At 42.9% G+C, this 21,713-nt stretch overlaps 1 protein-coding gene across 2 annotated transcripts in view; it reads left to right on the top strand.

Annotated features, from left to right (window-relative positions):
• The first annotated feature begins 95 nt into the window (after positions 1–95).
• Positions 96–21,713, top strand: part of apbb2a (amyloid beta (A4) precursor protein-binding, family B, member 2a) — a 39,822-nt gene continuing 18,204 nt past the window's right edge. Inside the window, exons 1-8 of one of the 2 annotated variants that reach the window (XM_085478655.1) lie at positions 96–346; positions 3,240–4,525; positions 5,065–5,261; positions 5,879–6,031; positions 6,144–6,229; positions 6,372–6,432; positions 7,949–8,095; positions 9,441–9,568. In XM_085478655.1, the coding sequence (XP_085334781.1) occupies positions 3,271–4,525; positions 5,065–5,261; positions 5,879–6,031; positions 6,144–6,229; positions 6,372–6,432; positions 7,949–8,095; positions 9,441–9,568 (2,027 nt within the window). In that variant the 5' untranslated portion in view covers positions 96–346; positions 3,240–3,270. Of the gene's footprint in view, positions 347–3,239; positions 4,526–5,061; positions 5,262–5,878; positions 6,032–6,143; positions 6,230–6,371; positions 6,433–7,948; positions 8,096–9,440; positions 9,569–21,713 lie in introns of both variants that reach the window. The other variant, XM_085478650.1, reaches the window with a different exon arrangement.

The raw sequence follows: 21,713 nt of genomic DNA, 5'->3' as shown, positions 1-21,713 counted from the left end.
CGCAAAATAACACCGGTATATTGATTGCGATTGCGTCTCCTTCCGTGCACCCGAGCGTCCTGCGTTCTCGGCTCCGATTGGTCGGCTGGCTGAAGAGCTCCACAGCGCCACGCCACTCCGGGATCCTCTGGCGCAGAGAGAAAGCGCAGCTTGGCCGCCTGCGAGCAAGGAGCCGGGCTGGGAGGGTTTATGATGTGATGTGATATGATAATACGGGCGGCCGGCTGCTGTTACGGGCGGACTCGGCAGTTAAAAAGCGGCCGCTGACTTCAGCCCTGCTCACTACTGTGTTTGCGTGTCGTCGGAGGAAAGGCAAGCGCAGAAGCCCCGGAGGCTGACCGAAGCGGTGAGTGGATGTAAATAGATGCTCTCGATGGGATGCGCTCCCCTCCCAGTGCGGCGGCGGCGGTGGTGCTGGTGGTGGTGATGGGGCTAGAGAGAGAGGAGGGGAGGCTGGATGCTAAAGATTCACTGCGTCTGTTCACATATTAACAGATTATCTTCCGCAATAATGGCATTTACGGCGATCCATCCGCGTATTTCTCTAGATTTAAAGATGGGGTGCTTCCGATTTGTCAGTGAGGGGAGTTTATTAGGGAGGCAGCAAGAAGCGGGGAGCTAGAATACTCCACCCATGACATCATCGACTTTTTCAAGTTCATTTCCCCTCCTGCTTGAGCTTTCATCTGTTGCACTTGCTTCTGCGCTGAGGAAAGGAGGGCCCACCATAACAAGTTGGTTTCCCAACATATCTATACATGTATATACATATATATAGATTTAGAAATTATGTGTTAATGTCTAAAGCTATAACACACAGGAAACCGATCTTTTCCTTTTTTGATGACCTATAGGTGAAAACACTTTTATGCAACAAATGAGCAAATAAGAGTCATAATCTAACACTTACCTCCAAAACTAGTACTAGTATGCTTTTCCTGTCAGTACCTTTTAAATTTTTTTTTAGCAGTCTCCTTTGTCATCCATGTAAATCTGCTCATTTCCTCACTAACTTTGGTGTCACGTTCACATTTTGCATCATCACAACAGACAATGCAGCGCCCGGCAAGTGTCAACAGCATGAACAACTAGACTGAGACCCAACTGTTTAATAAGGATCCACGTTGCTGACCAGCTGCTAACATCTTGTGCATCTCATGAATGACCTCTGCTGTTACACAGCACAACAGATTTATTGAGGACAACAGTTTCACTACCTCCGTGTGTTAACTGTGCCCTCACTGTCCAGCAAACTGCTGTGTCATCCTCCCCGCTTTATCCCTCTTATAACCATCCTTTCTCCTCCGCACACTTCACATATTCTCCTTGCTCCACTTTTATTTAAGCGGCACAGAGACCTGCCTGTGCTGTTGTAGAGGAAGAGGAGAAGGAAAAGAAAAGGCCGTAATCTCTGTTTAAGATGATCCAGTTTGTCTGCGGCTCATACCCGACACAAATATGGGTGAAAGGGATGATTTGGAGTTGTGTTGATTCAATCAGTGTATTTGTTAGGATTTTTATATTCAGTAGGTTGCAGCATATTTTGTTTCCATCTAATTTAAGGCTTGTATTGCTCAGATGTCCCATTTTGTGTGTTTTAGTCATATATTAGTGCGTCTGTATGTGAAACTACAGGCAAGAGAATTTAGGACATAGCATTAAAATGTGGCTTTATGGACCTGTAAATGACAGTAGAAAAAGAGCATTGCTTGAGACATGGCATGGCACAGTCTGCACCTGTTGACCTGACTTGATTGTGTTTATGTCTGAGTCACAGGCGTGAAGAGAGAAGTGCAGGTTCAGCACAAACTGGGTTACAGAGGCGACAACAACCACCCAGAGGGAGGAGAGCAGATAGGGGTCCCCGCATGGACAAAAGTGCACTGTCCGGGGAATCTGCTCTCTTTAACTTACCGCCTCCATCTTTTCCCAGGATCTTGTCAAGCTTTGAAATCTGCTGTGTCTGACTTTTCCATGTTTCTAAGTAGAGGTGCCAGTGATGACTCCAGCATTGTTTGAGATGTGTGCATTTGTGAAAAGATGTTTATACATTAAGATTGCGTGTCTGGGCATGTTTTTCCCCGCATCTATTAGTTGTTTACAAGCTTTCTGCAGGGTGGGAGCCTAATTAAATTATCTAAAAAGCCGTGTTACGTGTCACATCTTAAGAGCAAGGTGATTTTCTGCCGCCGCTGTCTTTGTTTCTATCCATCTGTCTGCATTCCGCATCACAAAGCTGATCCACCCAGAGATAAAAGAGACACGGCTAGCTAGTTAGCAGGAGTTGGCTGGCACTTCTCCTCCCCACAGACCAGCTTACCGCTCAGCTCGGGCTTTGAATGTCAGTCCTAGTTGAATAAATTGAGGGTCTGACTCACTCCAGATATCATATAAATGCATTCCAGCTACATGACTTTGATGCAGTGTTTCTTTTTAACACTTCAGAAGTGACACCTTGTGTGTAAAAGGGGTGTGAGGCTGGAAGAAGATCTGCACCATCGTGCATTGATCAAAGCCTCTGAGACTGGTCAAGCCACAGGAAGAGAGATGATCAGTTGTGAGGCTGGGGAAATGTGTCAGCGTGATAATGCTGCACATTGAATGATGTCAGTGAGCAGTTATTCTAAGCAAGTAACGTTAAAAAAACTAAATTATATCATGTTATATGTAAAAGTAATTATTTGGGGAAGCATGCAAGCAGGAGAGTCCAGAGAAACAAGGATTTTAAAAATATAATAACCCAGTGACTAAACAATAGGCAGTTGTAGAGTAAGTGGGCGTAAAAGAATCTTGCAACCACAAAAAAAGCTCTTAAAATAAAGTGAGTGAGCAGTAAGGCTTCAAGGCTGGTTGATATTTATAAATCTTTTATTTTAAAAACATATGTAAAATAAGTGTATCATTAATGTGGTTTTATGTTATGTTTTTGTCAATCCATATATTATTTGACCCAATAAACCTTTTTAAATTAGACTACATAGCTCAAAGTGCCTCATTTGGAAAGACCAAAACATCACCAAGACTTTTTAAGGTAGTATAGTCAGTGAACCCTTTTGGGGTTGAGTCGGGAAGAGCATCCGGTGTTAAAAATCTGCTGCGGCAAACGTGGCAGAAGCCAAAAATAGCTCCTCTTCATGCTTAATCAATACTGGCAAAAATAATAATAATTACATATAAAGCTGTAGGTCAGGTTATAATGTGTTACTTAATCTCTAACAGGCCATCTCCTCTATCATCAGCTCTATCTCTGCAGTGATTTTCCAGTCAGCCATGATGTCAGTAAAAACTCCTCCCCTCTCCCGCTCTGGCTCCTCGCCCTCCACCGTTGGTCTAGCGAATCGCAGCGGGGCCTCTGCCACCCCTCCGACCTCTCTCAGCCTTCGCTCATCATACAATCAGCTGCTTGGACGAGATGTCATTAAAGAGTCCATGGAAACCGGAAGTTCGGCCACCTTGCCGAAGAGCCGCCAGAGGTACGCGATGACCAGCGTGCGCAGCGCCATGGGGATAAGTGACAACTTGGCTTTGCTGTCTAAAAACCAACCTGTAACCAGAGGACGCGGCCTTCCCACCAAGTCCTCCTCCAGCTCCGCCCTTTACTCCTCTTCTTCCTCTTCCTCGCTGTTTAATACAACTAACCCCAAACTGGTGAAGAATGGCGCCAACATGCAGAGACGAGCTGAGAGCCAGCAGCTGGAGCTCAGCAGGGCCAATACAGAGGGCAAAATTGACAACGATCTCATCAATAATCCCACTTCAGACTGGCTAGAATTTGAGAAAGATAACTCGCAGCTTCCGCCCTTTCGAAGAAGGACCAAGAGCTTCTTGGAGTACCATGGAAAGGGCTGGGATCTGGACCTAAACCAGGGAAACAAAGAGGACAAGGGGGAAAAGAAGCAGCAGCCCTCCCCAGAGAAGGAACAGGCTAGTCCTGCGAAAGAAAGGGAGAGTCAGAAGGAGGAGAAGGCCAGCAGCAAGCAAACCTGCCAGGAAGAGAAGGAGGAGGTTGAGCCGGTGGCGGAGGAGGATGAAGAAAATGATGAGCCCACACCGACGGCAAGACAGCCACTGCTACCTGTGGTAGTCGAAGCCCCTCTTTCCTCCACCCCCTCTTCTTCTAGTAACAGCCCAGAGTGGGTTCCAGACAACCACAACCACCTGCAGAACCAAGTTCCAGCCCAGGTCAAAGAGGAGCTCTGCGCCCAGGTTCAGGCTAGCCCACGCAGCCCTGCAAAGCCTCCCCGAAGCACCCAGCCCCGGGTGATCAAGGTGGAGCTACACCCCAACAACGAGAACCAGTTTCTTCAGCAGTACCCACCCTCTTCACCTAAACAGGCCAGAGCTGCAGAGAAGACCACGCCTACCAGGAATCGTGCGCCCCCTCCTCAGCCTGAACCAGAAACCGGCCTTCCAAAAGTGGGCTTAAGAATGGATCTCACTCCTGAGACTCCATCAGAAGATGAAGACTCCAGTTGGACCACCCTATCTCAGGAGTCACCCTCTCCACAGACTCCAAAAGAGACAGGTTCAGTATATATATCTGTGTGTGTGTGTGTGTGTGTGTGTGTGTGTGTGTGTGTGTGTGTGTGTTTGTCTTGCCATCTAATCGTTCCCTTGAAAAATTTCCATAGCTGTGTCAGCCTTTAATCATGCCTCAATTACACCTTCCTTTCATTCCTCCTCTCTCTCCATTTCTCTACCTCCTACAGACTGTAAGCAAGTCACTTACTCCAGTGAAATACTGCTGGAACCTTTAAGCCCCCTGTAAACCCCATGTGGTGCAGAGATGATTAGGATGGGCATAATGACAGGATAGTGCAGATAGCAGTTTGCGAAGATGGAAGAGAATTCAGGAAGAAGAGAAGAGGAGGGCTGGCTGTAGTAAAATATTATTGTAGAGTATAAAGCACAAGTTCAGGGACAGGCTGACCACATCTATCTTGTGTTATATATGTGTTTTTATCTTGTTGTTTTTTTGTTTGCTTTATTTTTGCAGAGCCCATCTGTGTGTAATACTATCTGAATGATAGTATGTGTTTATTTGTCACTGTCATCCTGCAGCAGATGTATGGGTTGAAGGGGAGCTGCCCCCAGGCTGGCGGGAGATCTCAGACTCATCAGAGGTCTATTTTTGGCACGTGCCCACCGGCACTACGCAGTACGACCGACCTGTTGCCTCAAGCAAACACACCGTTTCTAGCAATGATGCTGAGAATGACCCACAACAGGTCACACAGGACTCCCTTAAGCCACCCAATGAGGTGAGACGACCCAGAGAACTAAATAGACTTCAAGATTAAAAGCACGTTTAAAAGTATAATGAGATCTTTTATGTATAAGATCTTAACAGCATTATGTATCTTAACGCTCTCAGTCAGGATTTAATTCTGCTGAATTTTAACCGCAGCAAACAGATGTAGATGCAGATGTTTAAATATAATGTATTAATGCAGATACTTTTAAAAAGTTCCCTGCGTTTTCTTTGAGAGAAATTTATGTTTAGATGTTCACTATATGGGATTTTCGTCCTTTGGAGATGTCAACCCTACACTTTTTACACTACATAACTACAAGCAGATGCTGATGAACAGTAAGATGTGGTTGAAAGGTCTGAAAAAGCTTCAATTTACAAATTTATTTTAAAAAAATGTTGCTTTTTCGAACAAGTCCATGTAGTGGCTTGTAAAAAAACCCCAACACAAATTAAAAGACAGGCTTTACCATCTTCTGTGTTGTGTTTAGAAAGAATCCTCCATATATGAAAGCTGCTGCTGATCAATGATGTACCTTCCATCATCAGTCTGTTTGTGCAGCTCTGTGTCTCTCACCCTGGATCCCTTACGGTCTCTCTGTCATCACCCATCTGTCTCTCCCACAGCGCCCCAGCAGCCTGATATCCGACAGCTCCGTGGAGCCGGTACCCTCGCCCTCTGGATCCTCCCCCTCCCCTTCCTCCTCCTCCTCCACCCCTTTCAATGACATCACCTCTTCTGTACAAAGTCTCAACACCACCACCACCTGCACAGCCACCGTAAGTCACAATTATTGAAACTGTCTCTTTTTTTATTTGAGAAGAAGTCGGTTGTTTAAAAATACAAAGATTTATTTCCTTTCTGAATATCTGTTTTTTTTTCATGCTCCAGGATCTAAAGGACTATCCAGTCTATCCTGATCCCAGTCTTAAGGCATTTGAAGGAGCTACTCTTCGCTATGCTTCACTCAAGCTCAAGTAATAGTCACAGACATACTCACACTTAGTGCTACAGACTTTCTTCTTGTGTGGCAAGGACTCAGTCATGATATTTTGCATGTATTCACGTGTAAAATGTGATTTTAATGTGGCTGTTTTAATCCCTGATGTTTCTCTGCAGCCCTCCTGCCCAGCTAGAGACAGTGGACCTTAACAGCACATTCTCTGATCCGGAGGCAATGGTAAGTTCAAAACAACAACATATAATAACACAGGCTTTATAATGGCATCTGAAATAACTATAATATGCTGGGATTTTTTCTAAATAAAAATGCTCACTGAATAGAGAGCGTTCTTTATAGTTTGATTATTTGTTTTCTTGTGGTTTACTATAGCCAGCAGGGGCGAAGTTACAGGCATTTACAATACAGTTAAAGGCCCCAAAACAAGTAATGTCATTTGTGAGGAGGCTTATGAATAGCTTACATTTGTGTGTGTGTGTGCGTGTGTGTGTGTGTGTGTGTGTGTGCATGTGTGTGGTTTTATTTACACTTTAAAAACTTGAACCTTTCAAAAAAAGAAAATACTGCTAATGAGAGGAAGTCACCAGGCAGTGCATGCAATGATGTAATGCACCTGCTCCTTGCTCTCTCTTTCTGATTGCTGCAGTGCCACGCAGTGGTCACTTCATGAACTGACACATGGTGAACGCATTCACAGCAAAAGTATTTTTAGCTGCCCCCCTGTGGACGAATCTCACGTACACATGCTTAAGCATAGAGATGCTGTGATGCCTGAATATAAGAGCAGTCTAATGGAAGGGGATGCTACTTAACATATAACAATAGAGATAAAGAACAACAGAAAGAGCAGTCTTTTGAGTGGAAGTTGTTGGCTCAGATGGAACAAAATTGAGTATATTACAGCAAAATTATTTATATTTATATATCCCCCACCCCATTTATATAGCTCTGAGGGAATTGTGGGGATTAAGATATGGACTTAGAAAGTGTGAAAGTTTATTGAGGAAGAAACCCAAAGGGAATTTTATGGCCAGTGGAAAAAAGATTGTGCGTGTGGGTGTGTGTGACAGCTTAAGAGATGCCTCCTCTCCTCAGCAGAAAAGAAACCTCCTTGATATGTTAGTGAGTGAGGAAGAGAAGAGAGGATGGTGATAGCTGCTGACCTGAGGCAATCAAAATTGCCCCCCCCCCCCCCCCCCCCCGGATACACACACACACAGACACACACACACAGTCTTTCATAGTTTATGTGTTGTCTTTCACGTCAGGCAGCTCTCAGTTACTGCTGAGTTGTTCCTGCACACTACACTCTCTCACTGTAAGCATTATTAAATTACAGCTGAAACTTCTGTGTGTGTGTCTCATATTCATGCGCTGTGTGGATTTGTGTACCTTGGTTAAAATTTAAATAAATGATAACAGTAATCATTGAAGTGTTTTGTGCACCTTTGTTTGTACTTATAATAAGATTATAACCATCATGTTACATCCTGAGATCTTTAATCATGGTAGCATTCAACAACAAGAAACACGAGCACTTACACAGGTTTTAAATAAACAACCAGAGTGCTTAAACCTATTTTAAAATGATCACCAAACATATCCAGTAAACTTGATCATGACAGTCTGTGGAGTGACATCCTGGACCTCACTCGTGTGCTGTAGTTGTGCACACACGTACACATATTTGTTGTGCTGATTATTAGCGATATCACAGAGTCTGTGTCTCTTCCAGTCATTTCCAGTGAGATCTCTGGGCTGGGTGGAGATGGCCGAGCAGGATTTGTGTGAAGGGAGGAGCAGCGTGGCTGTCCACCACTGTATCAGACAGCTGTCCTACTGCAGGAGGGACATACGAGACTCGGCCGGTGTCTGGGGAGAGGTCAGTCCAAAAGAGATCAGCTCAACATACAGTATTTACACTGTTTACATGTTTATGAGTCAGTATTGCTGCGTGTCAGTGGAGAACCGGCGTTACTGCCGGCTGCTTTGTACATTGATGTCCATCAATTTATAATTTTGTGCTATTAGACATTTGTTTGAAATGATGTCACAAATAGTGCATAAATTAAATTACAGTGATGTGTGTGTGTGATGTGAAATCATAATAGTTCCTTGAGTCCAACTGAAAATGCCTCGCAGGCACACATTGTAGGAAGAAGGTTTATGAGTGCACAACCTCTGATGTATATGTGAAGTCAGTGAACTGTTGTTCCTGGCTATTAGTGATGTGTCGGTCGCGAACGAAATAGCTCTTAGAGCCGGATCTTTGACGTGAACGACGCGAGCCGGCTTCTTATCGCGAGCCGTTTTTTTTTTTTCCCTTTCTCTCACCCTCTCTCTCGCACTTTTTTTCTGCTTCACTCCCCATGCGAGCCTTGTGCTTTGCGCTGGGAAGAGGGGGAGGGGCGGTAGTTTCACTCGCAGTAGCACAGAAACAGAGCAGGAGGGAAAGAGAGAAAGAGAGCCAGGGACAACAGCATCACATTAGAAAGGTATAGTAATCATCCACAACTATTTTCAGTTGCAGACGATAAAGGATTCAGAAAGTTTATTCATGCAGGTCCATATGACAGAGAATATGCATCTTCTTTTTGTTTTCATATTTAAATTTATATTTAATTGTGTTGTGGTTTGCAGTGTTTTGTGTTGTTTCACTTTAAATTTGTTTAAAAGGAAAAAGCTGAAAATTTAAATAGTTAAAAGTTGAAATGTGAACAGTTGGTTTTTGTATTCAAAACAGTTACGAACTCTGAAGCACGTGGTGTGTGGTAGTAGTTAATTATTTTAATAGATATGAGTGCTTGTGTATAAATACACAAACAATACACACATGCTTTCAATTGTGTAATTTAAGTGATCTAGGTAGCTCTGATTTGGAAGTTCAGTTAAAGCTAGAAATGTGTTTTGGAGTTTGTATGTGTTTTGTCTCTAGGGGCCACCGCATATATTTATATATAAACATATATAAATAAAACCACTTTTTTTTACATTAGTAATTCCTTTTGTGCATAATTTTATATTATTGTTATTAATAAATTAATTAAAGCAACATAACAACCTGAAGAGCCGGTTCGGAGCCGAAGGAGCCGGCTCTATAGTTTTCAAAGTACTGTCAAGTTGTTTTTTTAAATCATGTTGCAACAAATTATATAACTTACCTCACAAAAACCTCTGGCTGGCTTGTGGATGACAGCACTGATGTATCCTTGGTTGCTATCTTGCAGGGCAAAGGGATGCTTTTAGTGCTTCAGGATCGCATGTTAACTCTTGTTGACCCTGATGATCGCAGCTTGCTCCACTCTCAGCCAATCAGCAGCATCCGTGTCTGGGGTGTTGGCAGAGACCATGACAGGTAGGGAGGACATTACAGAAATCTTTACTAAAACCATGCTGTTCTGTTTTTATAACTCTTCCGTTGTGGAGGCGATATTTTGATGACCTTCCCTGATGAATTTCAATAAACATGTGGTTTAACAACCATTAAAATAGTTTTAAGGTTTTCCAAAGGGTAACTGGAAGGGCCACCCTCATTCACTTCTGACACAAACCCAGTAATCTTGTTGTATAAGCAGCCCTGAAATATGACAGAAACTGTTCAGTTAAAAAAGAGTTTCAAGGGTTACTCCTAATAGACATGAGTAAAGAGTTAATGACTGCCATTCTTAGTGAAACAGACAAGAACCCACACAAACATGTTGAGCAGATAATCCTTCTGTATATGTGCAAACACAGTTTTATACGGGAACCTTTTAAACTGCATGTGTGTAAAACACTCAGGAGTTTTAACTAATCATCAGAGAACAGCATCAGCCTTGTTATTATTCAGTCTGTATTTTCACAGACTGTGCTAAAACTCCACAATTATTCCTAATGCTTCACTTCCACACTGAGGACCTATGGGGCCTTTAGTCATTTGGCAATATCCCATAGTCTTGGTTTTCACTTCTCACCATTGAGCTGACAGTGTGCTGAGGGCAGCGTAGCTGCTAATGAGGGGAGCTGGCCAAGCCCTCATTGATATGAGCCGCTCTGGGTTTCCATTAACCTGCATATTAACCTATACACTCGTGTGGAAACGTTAGCGCTGATGCATGGCATGCATGGATTTCATATGTATGAGACACCTATGTGCATTTGGAAGCTTAGCACAGACAGAGCAAAAGTCTTGTGAACACAAAATGCTAAAAATCTAAGCACTTTAAAACGTTTTTTTTTTTTTTTTGAGGATTTACTTTAAAGATGTGTCAAATGAAATCAAACGAGAAGATGGGCTGGAGGTTTCAGTCCAAGAAACGGTCGGGTCCTGACATGTGTAATCAGCTGTTAAAGAATCGGGTGAAAATGGAGTTTAAAATAGAGTCTGTGTAAAAGGCTCACTCGCACTCAGCCATGCTTGTTACCCCCTCTCCTTCTTCCTGCCTCAGTGTCTCTCTGTCTATCTTATTTCCGTCTTTCTCTTTTAAGTACTGCTATAGTCTCTTTCTCGCTCTCTCTCTTTCTCTCTCAGAGCATCCCTCTCATCCTCCCACTCTTCTCCATCCCTCCTGTCTTCCTCCTTTTTGACTTCCCCCAACAACAACACTACAGCAACATTAGCTGTATGTGTGCGAGTGAGATAAAGAGAGTGAAATAAAGAAAGAAAGTCCCTCCACCCTCTTCCATCTCTGAGGATTGAGGAACTTTCAGTGGCTGTCTCTCTCAGCGGTAATGGATAAAGCGTGTAGTGGAAAGAGGAGGGGAGGGTCATCTCAGGATAGCTCTCCCTCTTATCCTTTATTCCCTCACTGCATCTCTTTCTCTCACTTATAACATTACAGCTTCCCCCACCACCACCACCCCACCCCCACCCCCACCTCACCCAGCAGCTCTTTAAAATCTGCAGGGTGCAGTCTTGCATTCCTCTGCTTGGTTTTACGCTCATGACTTTTGGATGTACCACAATCAGAATGAAAAAGTCAGAAACACTCTTGCTCTCATACGTCACAAAAAGGAAAACATTTACATTCACTCTATTAGATACATGTTCATACATAAGTAACTAAAACAATATTTTCTTCAATGCTTTCGATATCCATTTAAGAAGTAAAGTGCTTAGCATGTGGTCCAGGGGACAGGATGAATCCACTGGGATTTTTTGTGAAGCCGCTTTCATGGTGATAAGTTGTTTGGGACTGATGTGAAAAACTGGATAGCTTGGCCTTCAAACCAGCACAGGGTGTTAAAGCTTTTCCATGTATGCAGCAAATTGTTTTACAGCAACCTGCATTGCAGTTTGTGCGTGTGCAATTGTATCTGAGATTATTTTGCCACAGGTTGGAATTTTTGCTCTGTTAGTCCTGCCACTAGAGTGCACTGTAATCAAAGCCTGCTCATGGAGAGAAGCTTGCAGCTGAATCCTCAAAAGTATATGTGAGCACCCCTGCTCCTGTGGACTGAGATGATCATTTTCTCCCGGGTTGATTATTTTAAACAGTGCCTGTTAAACAGCATTAGTAGAAAAATGAAAAACTTGGTTGTTTGTTTTACAGCTGTGATTTTTATTTATTCTTGTAGGAGTGTGCTTTTTCTGTCACTACTGAGTGATTAATATTTTTGCATTTGTTAATTTGCTCAGTTATTTTGTGACAGTCTTGGAGTGATACTGTGATCCTGTGAAGCGTTGGCGAGATGTTGCTGACGTCAGCTTCTTCGTGTCATGCGTTGCTTGGTTATTCTTCTTATTTTTAATGTTATGTGCTCTATCTAAAAAAAAAAAAGACTGACCCACACAAAACCCTAACATTAACCACATCTAATCCCTTTGTGGTTAAACTGGAGCCAGGTCTGTATAGAAGCAACTCCTGCAGGGAGGTTTGAAAAGTCTCCATAGAGCTGAGATTGTAATAGCAAAAACTTTAGGAATAGCCAGGTTTTGGTAGTCCACTATATGTTTTGTATGATTGGCAGCTCAGTGTGCTGCCTAAGTGGTTGACTTACTTGCCTGCACACTGTGTGTGTATAAAGTCAGACTGGTAATATTGTTAACTGACTGAAGCTGGTAGGCGGTGAAAGACATGCAGAAGAGAAATGTCTTTCTTAATTATGTTTAAAAGGCCATAAATTGACAGGGAAAGAGGAGGAGGCAGAGGTGAAAGATAAAGGCTGTTTCTGAAAGCAAGCATAGAAGATAGCTCGCACTTTGCTCTCTCTCCATCAGCTGTCTCTTTCTTTAACCATCTATCTGTGGAATATTCCCAGTCTTGTCCCGAATGTTCGCTCTCTCGCTCTCCTTCAGCTTGATTCAATATGAATGAGTCCCCCCGTCTCGTAAGCAGGGCGGGACGATGGTAGAGGAGGGGTTAGCGCTTCGATGAAGTCATGAGGCTATATCTGGAGCACTCAGCAAGTCTGACCGCGTGCACGCCCAAATTGCGCGTGCACGCTGTTCACATTTATGTGTATGCATGCGGACTTGAACTGATGAAGTCATAGGTCTAAATCCGGAGCGCTCTGTTTGTGTGTGATGGTGAATGAGTGGGTGTGCATGTGTTTTCCCCCACTTTTCCCATCCCATCTTTCTGTCTGTGCTATTTCCACTCTTTGTCTCCAGCGCTCTTTCTGCCTCCCTCCTGTGCCATTGGCTGCACAGCTTTGCCTCTTCTTCTTCTTCTACTTCTTCTTTCTGACTCTCTTTCTTTGTCCTGCCACTGCACTTTAGTGGGGTTGAAGCCCCCTCTTTTTTCCCAGTTTCACTCAGACAAGAGAAGGAGAGACAAAGATAGGACGAAGGCGAGAAGATACTCAAGACAAACAGTGAGAGAACGGGGAATAAAGCGCGGCACTGCTTTTGAGAGAGTGTGTCGGGAATGATCAGCGTGATGGAAAGCCAATAAGAAAGGGAGAGAGGCATGCTTCCCTGCTTGCACTTTACACAGCAGGACCTCGCAGGACACTCTCCGGACCAGGCAAGCAAAGCGAGGGAAGCCGGCTGTAGGGGAAGATAGAGAGAGAAAAGGTGTAGCGGAAAAAAGTGGAGGAGGAGTGGGAGAAGGAAGGGGGAGGGGAAGAAAAGAGGGAGAGGAGAAGGGGCAAGAAGCCCCAGAGGATTAAAAAAAAGGATAAGAAGAAAAAGAGAGGAAGCAGACAGGAAGAGATTTACCCTGGGGTACTGCTGCGAAGGGGCTGTAGCAATGTCACCGCGGCGAAGGAGCTAACGAGGCAGAGAAGTAGTTGTCGGTAACGGGTCGAGGATGCCTGCTTGTGTGAGTACTCTGATCTGTAGTTCATTCAGTCCTCTATTCCCCATCTATCTATCCATCCATCCATCCATCCATCCATCCATCCACAAAGCCATCTATACACTTACAGTGACCCATTACCACCTCTCTTTCCACCTTACTATCACCCTCTCTAGCCTTTCTGATGATTTCTAACTGCTCCGTTTTTTTAAAGGACACAGCACACGTCCCTTGGCCCTACTTTTTCTAATTAGCTTTCCCTTGATTTTTTCACTCATTTACGTCTCAGCTTCCTGCTGTGTGTTTGACTTCAAGCTGTGTACCTTGTCCCTCTGACTCTCTCTCTCTCTCTGGCTTGCCAGCAGGTGTAGGGATGCAGGCTGTCGGCAGCAGGTTTGCAGCCAGAGTCACTGAGACAAGAGCAAGACATTCATTCAGGGAGTCAGATGAGAAAGAAAAGGCATAAGAGCAAAAGAGAAAAGAAAAAGATGAAGTAGGCAAAGGAGGGATGAGAAAGACAGGATTAACGGGTTTGGATATGCTGCAGGGATTTTTTTAAAGTGTCTGTCATGGCTGTTTGGAGCTGTTTGATATGTGTGTGTATGGGTGTGTAGGCTTGTGTGTGTGTATTCTGCAGACATATACATCATGAGCTTAAACCTTAATTAGTTTAAATACCTAGGTGTGTGTGTGTGTGTGTGTGTGTGTGTGTGTGTGTGTGTGTGTGTGTGTGTGTGTGTGCATAGCAGAAGCTACTATATGCATACAGGGAATTTCCCTTTCTCTCTCCTAGCAGAGGATGAGGAGGAGAAAGCGGGAAGAGGGATGAGCAGGGAAGCACTAAGCGTAGAACAAAAAGCCACAGAGAAATGATTTATGGCATCAGAGAGGCCCTGTCTTCTTGTTTTCGTGTCTTTGGCATGTGACACTTGTTAGGATTGAGACAACGCCGTTGAAAACCCAATAATGTACGTTTTTAATAGTATCTTTGCGCCAGCCTGCTGTCTATGTCCCTTTTTCTACTATTTAAATGAACTAATGTTACCTGTTTTCACTAATGGCTCAACGGCAGATGCTCGAGTTCACACCCACACACACAAGCAGAAACATATCATACCAACACACTCCAACAAATGCACACTGATTCCACATTTCATTCATATTCATTAGTGGGGAGCAGTGAGACCCTGCTCGCCTATTCCCTCCAGCGCTCGCTTATTTCCCCCCACTGCTTGACCTTCTATGGACAGGCATGGCATAGAGAAGAGAAGAGAGCCCGTGTATCATAAATGTTTTAATGCTGAACACACTCTTGCGTTCTCCTCCATTTATGTCAGTGAAATGAGTTTGCATGTGCGTGTTTGACTTTTCATATCCGCTCTTCGAGCTGTTTCAGTCATGATGCCCCAGTGTAACCACAGCCTGTTTGCTGATGTCAAGGCCTTTGTGGCTTTAATTAACATGCAAGACCCCACTGATGGCCCACAGGGACAGAGCCCGAACACCTAGACCCACTCGATAGACGCCAGAGTGATTGATGACCTTTCCTCCCCAGTCCTGCACCGATTTGAGCCCTATGCCTACGTCTTTCTTTCCCGGCAAGTCATCGCTCCTCTGCGTCAGCTCCTTCCATTTACCCACAATCCATCACTCCCACTTCTCCGCACACATACACGCAGCCCTTGTCAGGATGTGTCCACCCAGCAACCCAGAAACCCTCATTCTCCAAAGGGTCATTATGATGTTGTGTCCCCTCATCTCTCTCCAACCCACAGTCCAATGTCTCACACACACACACAGACACACACATGCATTCACACAGACAGAGAATTACAAACAATAAGCTTTGCAAAAAAAGCTTCCTTCTTTCTCTCTCAGTTTGCTTTTTCACTCTCTGTCTTACATTAGCATTGTTAGGCACACCTGCTGTAATCCTTGTCTTCCTGACAGATTACTCCTCCCGTTCCCCCTATAGATTCCCTCCCTGGCCCCGCCAGCCAATAAATCTCCTCACAGATAAAACTCTCCCTGGTCCTAGCCATGGTGGGCACAGATGTGAGCTGATGTTAGCTGATCATACAAGGCTGAACGCAGCGGGACCCTTGTGCAGTCAGTGTCTGCCTGTAGCTCTTCCATTTATTCAGACTACAGAGACTGTTTAAGCTGAATATATTTGAATACTTTAACACTGTTTTGTTTGAGCTTTTGATTACGTTTTCAGCCGGCCTGCAGCAGACATGTCTACTATGATGACTATATCAGGTGGTAAATTAACCTCCTGTCATTTATTTTCAAAGTTTACACATTTAATGTTTCTTAGAAATATTACCTCAGCTCCCTCTACTCACAAAAACTCAAAGAAATGATTTAAAACCTCTAATTGGTAAACATGTTCGTGGTCCACTTGATTTGATAACAGCACTAAGCTGAACTTTAAATGGATAATTGGTCGGCTCTGAAAGCTCAGAGTCTGTTTCCCTTGTTGCTTGTGTGGACTTTTACAAGCCAACTATAAAGGAACCCTAATCAAGTATAGTTTTAATTGCTCTGAAAATCTAACAGCATTTAATTGTACAGCTCAAATAATTCAGTGGGTATGTAATTAACGATTCTTTTCATTATGAATGAAAAATGATTATTATTTTCTAAAATGCATCTTTTTTATCTACAAAGTGCCAGTAAAACGCTGGAAAGTGTTCTTTATGCTCACAGTGACATCTTTAGATGTCTACCAATAATGCATACCCAAAAAATCAAACAAACTTTAATATTATATGAAACTATTTCAGATGGACTTTCTAATCATTTCAATTATATCTTCTATTAGGCCTTTTAGTTAAATTACAACAAATATAGCATTAGTAGTGTCTAACATCACAACTGCTATTGATAAAAGCATCCAGGTGATTTTTTGTTTTTCCTAGGGAGAGAATATCGATCATTCTCCCTACTGAGCTTCTTGTTGTTTGCAGTGGTGATGGACAGGCTGACAGCTACCCAACGCAATGGACAGTACACAAGAGAGGTAGAGAAAAGTATAGACAGAGTGGAGTGGGCGGAGATGAGTGTAACGGGTGACTTGTGACAGAAGGATAGCAGTAAAAGGGAAAGAGAAAGCGAGACCTGCTATAATGTATGGTTTGGAGACGATAGCACAAAAAAAGGCAGGAGGTGGAGCTGGAGGTGTTAAAGTGTTTATTGGGAGTGACCAGAATGGACATGGATTAGTAATTCAATTTATCAGATGGACAGCTTAGGTTGGCCAAACCTAAATATGGAGCTGGCAGGCCGGAGGAAACGAGGAAGACCACAGAGAAGATTGATGGATGTAGTGAAAAAGAACGCACAGAGGGCTGATGTAACAGAGGAGGATGCGAGGGGTAGGGTGAGATGGAGGCAGATGATCCACTGTGGCGACCCCTAAAGGGAACAGCCAACAGAAGAAGAAGAACAAGAAGAACTACCACTCTGTATTTTTTCGCTGGTTTTGCCTGCCCCACCTGCAGTGGCTCTATGCCCCACCAGTGGGGCCCATGCCACAGTTTGAGAACCAATGATTTAAAGAGCTAGGTCTCAGATATTTCTGCCTGCAGCTAAAAAAGATGGGAATGAAATAGTGATGATCCGTTCTTTAAAAAAAAAAAAAAATCCACTTGAAAAATTCAACAGCAGCAACATTTCTTTAAAGCTGAACACAGCATCCTGTATCTTTAAAACAACTATCTGCATTGTGTTTGCTCCATTGAGGAATTCAGCAAATCCAGTGTACTCCAGTTTACTATATCGCATGTGCAGGAAATGTAGTGATTTATGGCACATGCAGCTAATTAGGTTACATGCAAATGATCCAAACGGCACAGTAACTCCACTCCACTAGTCACCGAATCCCTGCGCTCTCTCCCACACTTTGTGACACATGTTGGTAGGGTACATGAAGAGGGGCGTCTCACTGATGTGACATCTCACTGAAGCTTTGTCGAGAATATTGCGCTCATGTACGAAAACACACGCACGCGCTCCCATAGTTGCACACACCAGTGAATTGTGATGTATAAATGATCAAGAGCAGAGAGAACAGCAGGACATCATCTTTCCCCTGCTCTCTCGTCCACCCAGCATCCCTCTTTTTTCCTCCCCCCACTCATCTCTTGTTCCCCTCTCTCTCTCTGTCTGTCTGTCTGTCTCACCCACCCACCTAACTCTACTCTTAAATATGTAATGAAAAATGACGAGTGTTGACACATGGGTACTGTGTGTGCTCCCTCTGCATGTTGCCCCTCCTTCCCTCCCTCGTTTGCCTCTCTGCCTCAACGAATGCTCGGATTTGGGTCACAAAGCTGCATCAAAATAAACTGGGGTTGCGTGTTTTCCTTCCTCTCAGTATAACATTTTTTTTTTTTTTTTTGTGAAGAGAAATTGGCCTCAAATGTATTTTGAGTTATCCTTGTGCTCAGTCATTTAAAACCATGCTGTATATAGTGCCGTATAGAGTGTATACAGGGGGGAAATGTCTGAGCTGTAATCAAGGGGGGAGAAAATGTTTATTATTTAGATGAAAAAAAAAGTCTTCCTAGAAATTACACCCCTCTGTAATCCACTCTATATGACCCAATTTAAACGCAGCTTTTTTGGATATGTGTGAGCGTGCACATATTTATCCGCCAAGGCAGAAGATGCTCAAATATTTTGAGGCGTTTGTATGCGCAGAAAGCCGTCTGAAGATCTGTGAAGTTGGCGTTCTGCGCGTAAAATATTAATAACCATTCAGATTGTCATTTGTGCATTTGTAAAATGTTTTACATGTGTTCAGATTGCTTGAGGATGAATCAAATGCAGGCGTAGCTGCTGCTGTAAACAACATCAACTGGCTGCTCAATTCGCACAGGCAGCGTCGTGCGCCGCGTTCGCTGCTTAATACACCGTAGACAAGAGTTTTATTTTTATTTCGACTTGATTTTGTCCCAGTTCTTTGCCGCCTCTGGCAATATTGGTGATAGTGTGTTCTTGTCTCTCTGCCTGTGAGTGTGTATATGTGTGCCTAGAGAAACAAGGAGTATGTATCATGTGGTACCTCTGATGCAGAGGAGGTTGGAGGGGGGGGACTCAAGCCCCGGGTGCTCGTTTTGCTTCTCATTTTGGTGCTGTAAACAAGTTTACGGTGTAGGATGGTAATTACGTGCAGACATTTTACATTAGGCTCTAATGGCTGTGGGTCATGACTAATTCACCAGGTCGCAGAGGGGTTTACCCTGTTCAGCTGTCGCACACAGGTTTAAGTGTCGGAGTGCAACTGTGGAAGAGGTTTAAGTGATGCTGCTTTCACTTAGTTCCAAATTAGCTCAAAACATGGACTCTCTTTTGTATTTTTTATCACTTTGATGCCTGCTATTAGAAGGAGCAGTTCCACGTTTTCTGGAATAAGGAGACCGATGCTACATGTATATCAGTGTTTGCTCATCACCTCAGATATTTCAGTTTATATGCAAAAGCATATGCCAACAACATATATGAGGTAGCTACATGTCAGCAAGTCAACTTTAGTTACATTGTCCTAAATCACAGTTATGTCTTCTCCAAAGAACTGAAAGATATGATTCTGTAGGTAAGAGAAGGCGGAAAGTGCAGCGAAATCCAACATAAAGAAAAAGAATGACAAAGGAAAAGTACACAAGTAGTAACAAAAAATGTACTGGGAGCTTTAACACTTATAAGATCGAGCGTTATAAATGTTATTTTCCTCTATATTTCAGCACAAAGTTTTCTGTTAAAAACTGCTGCTATTAACCACATATTTCTAAATAAAATATCTAATGGGCCACTTCATCCAAGTCATTATGCAAAATTATATCAACTAATTATCAAAGGTGTAAATGGGCAATGATTGATTTTTTTTTTACTAATCTATACACAACTAAAAATACTGGAGATGCATGTTTTCTACAACTGGATTTTCCCATTTTTCTCATTTTGTGCGGTGAAACAAACAAATCCTGATCACAACTAATTTATCGACTCATAAATTGTATCATGTGAAAAAGAAATTCTAAGATTTTATGTATCAAGACATAATAATAATTTATCTAGATTTATCTGGATTTTATACTAGGTTTAAAATATGGTTCCACCTCAGACGAACACATAACTTAAAACACTGTGTTGATATTTGTTTACAATTCCACACAACCGATACCTGTTCAGTTGTACCATCATGAATTTTAACATTTAACATGCTACCTGAGGCCTGTACAGTCTGAGCATGACCTCGGGGTGTGTTTCCGGGGATGCCCACTCCTGGGAAGTTTGGCAGCTGTCTTGAATGTTTTCCACTTGTGAAAATTCTTTTTTACTGTAGAATTATGGAAAATCTACAGTTAAATTGTTCAGAAAAGTCCTTATAACCCTGCCCAGACTGATGGGCGGCAACAGTTTCTCTAAGATCGCTGCTGATTTCTCTGTTTCTTGGCATTTTATTAACCAACACAACAAACTTCCAAAACATCTGCTTTTATAAAGGTGCTCAGACCTCCTTACGATCAGTTAATCAGAGGTATTTGATTCACCCTGTTAGTTTCTATGCGCGCAGTAACGGTATACTATAATATGTCATTTATCATTGTTCACCCAGACGCATAAAATCTTAGAATCAAAAGAGGATGTACTTCCCTTTTTACGTGACTGTGACTATTTAAAACACCGGACGGACACGAGGACTACAAAACTGATGACACACAACAAATAAACGGCAGCCTCTGCCATCAGTAAATGGCAGTCAACAAGGCGAATATCAGCCAATGCTGATGTTCTGTTGATAAGTCGGTGCAGTAAATACCTGACTGCGCACCACAACACAGCATCAATACTGCAATAAAACTAAGCTAATTACTGTCAGCAGCTCAGTACAGTCCTATTAATGGCTTTGTAAAGTTTGCACTTTGTGCCTCATGTATCTGGTTTTTATCTTTGATTTTTATGCCCTTTTTTATCACCATATTCTGCATTCCATTACAATAAACTACAATTTACTGCCGTGATGAGCCACATTTGCTGTTTTTTGCAAACACAATTATCGACACTCAGGGGTCCAATTTAAAAAAACAAAAAAAACAAAACAGCTTTTGTGCTGGAAAGTTAACTGAGTTTTGACTAACATGTGCAGATTATAATTGTCTGTAAGCAGCTTAGAATGGCTATGAAAGCATTTGTAGACCAGTAAACAGAACTGTTATCTCTAAATTTGTCTTCCAGTATTAACATCAATTTTTTTATGGAAGTCGAGAATTTGCACTGATAAAATTAGTCAGGTTTAATTGTGCATTTCCTTACTGTGGATGATTTTATCTTGCATCAGATTTTCAAGTAAGCTAGCAAACAAAGAGACTCACTCAACAGTTCAAAAAAAGTAGAATAATTGGAAGGAAACTGTTTCCAAATATCAATATACCTGACAGCTCTTTTGTTATTCTCTTTGCAGCATGATGAAAGGGCAATCCTCTAAATCGCTTTCTAGCTGTTGTTTCAGTGTCGCACATCTGTCACAGTTCGGGGCTGAAAATGGATCAGATCCACGTCTGCTTTGGACTCCAGCCAACGTCACAACAGTATCAATAATAAAAGGAAGTTTTTCTGTTGCAGTCAATAGGAAGAGTAACACAACACATGCATACGACGCACACACCTGGTCCTCGGTGTGGACCTTGGCTCTCGGTGGACTTTTTTGCTGACAGGAGCGCCCAGACGTTTCAAATCAGCATTTGGCTTTGCAATTAGCATATGTAAGTGCATTAGCATAGCGGCCAGCAGTATGCAGACACTCTGCAAAGCCGTTTGATAATTGAAGTCTGTGTGATGCCACGGTGCTCTGTGCGTTAGGGTTAGTGTGTGTGTGTGCGTGTGTGTGTGTGTGTGTGTGTGTGTGTGTGACAGATGGTTTGGAGGAGACATGAGTCTCTACTGAGCGATACTGGAAGCTACAGAGCAGAAGAAAGAGCTGCAGAGCTGGTCGGGGACTAGTTACATGTGTGCTGTTTTGACTGCCTCTTAAACAGCCTCTTTTACTGCACCAGTATTGGGACAGTTTAGCTTTATTACACCATTCCTGCAACCAAAGATGCATTGTGAAGCTGCTTACTGTAAAGTTTTCAAAACTACTTAAATTTAAATAATATCCTGCTGTCAGCAAAATTATCGAGCATTTTGATTGCTGTTTGACGAAAAATCTAAAGAAATTATTCTCCCAGCCCCACTTTTGAAAGAAGTTATTGCTAATTTACCTTCAATACT

Source organism: Copadichromis virginalis, linkage group LG2 (assembly GCF_057382275.1).
Source record: "Copadichromis virginalis isolate Kocher_CV1m ecotype Utaka linkage group LG2, C_Virginalis_male_GT1.1, whole genome shotgun sequence".
Classification (NCBI taxonomy): domain Eukaryota; kingdom Metazoa; phylum Chordata; class Actinopteri; order Cichliformes; family Cichlidae; genus Copadichromis; species Copadichromis virginalis.
This window is presented reverse-complemented; position numbering and strand designations above follow the sequence as displayed.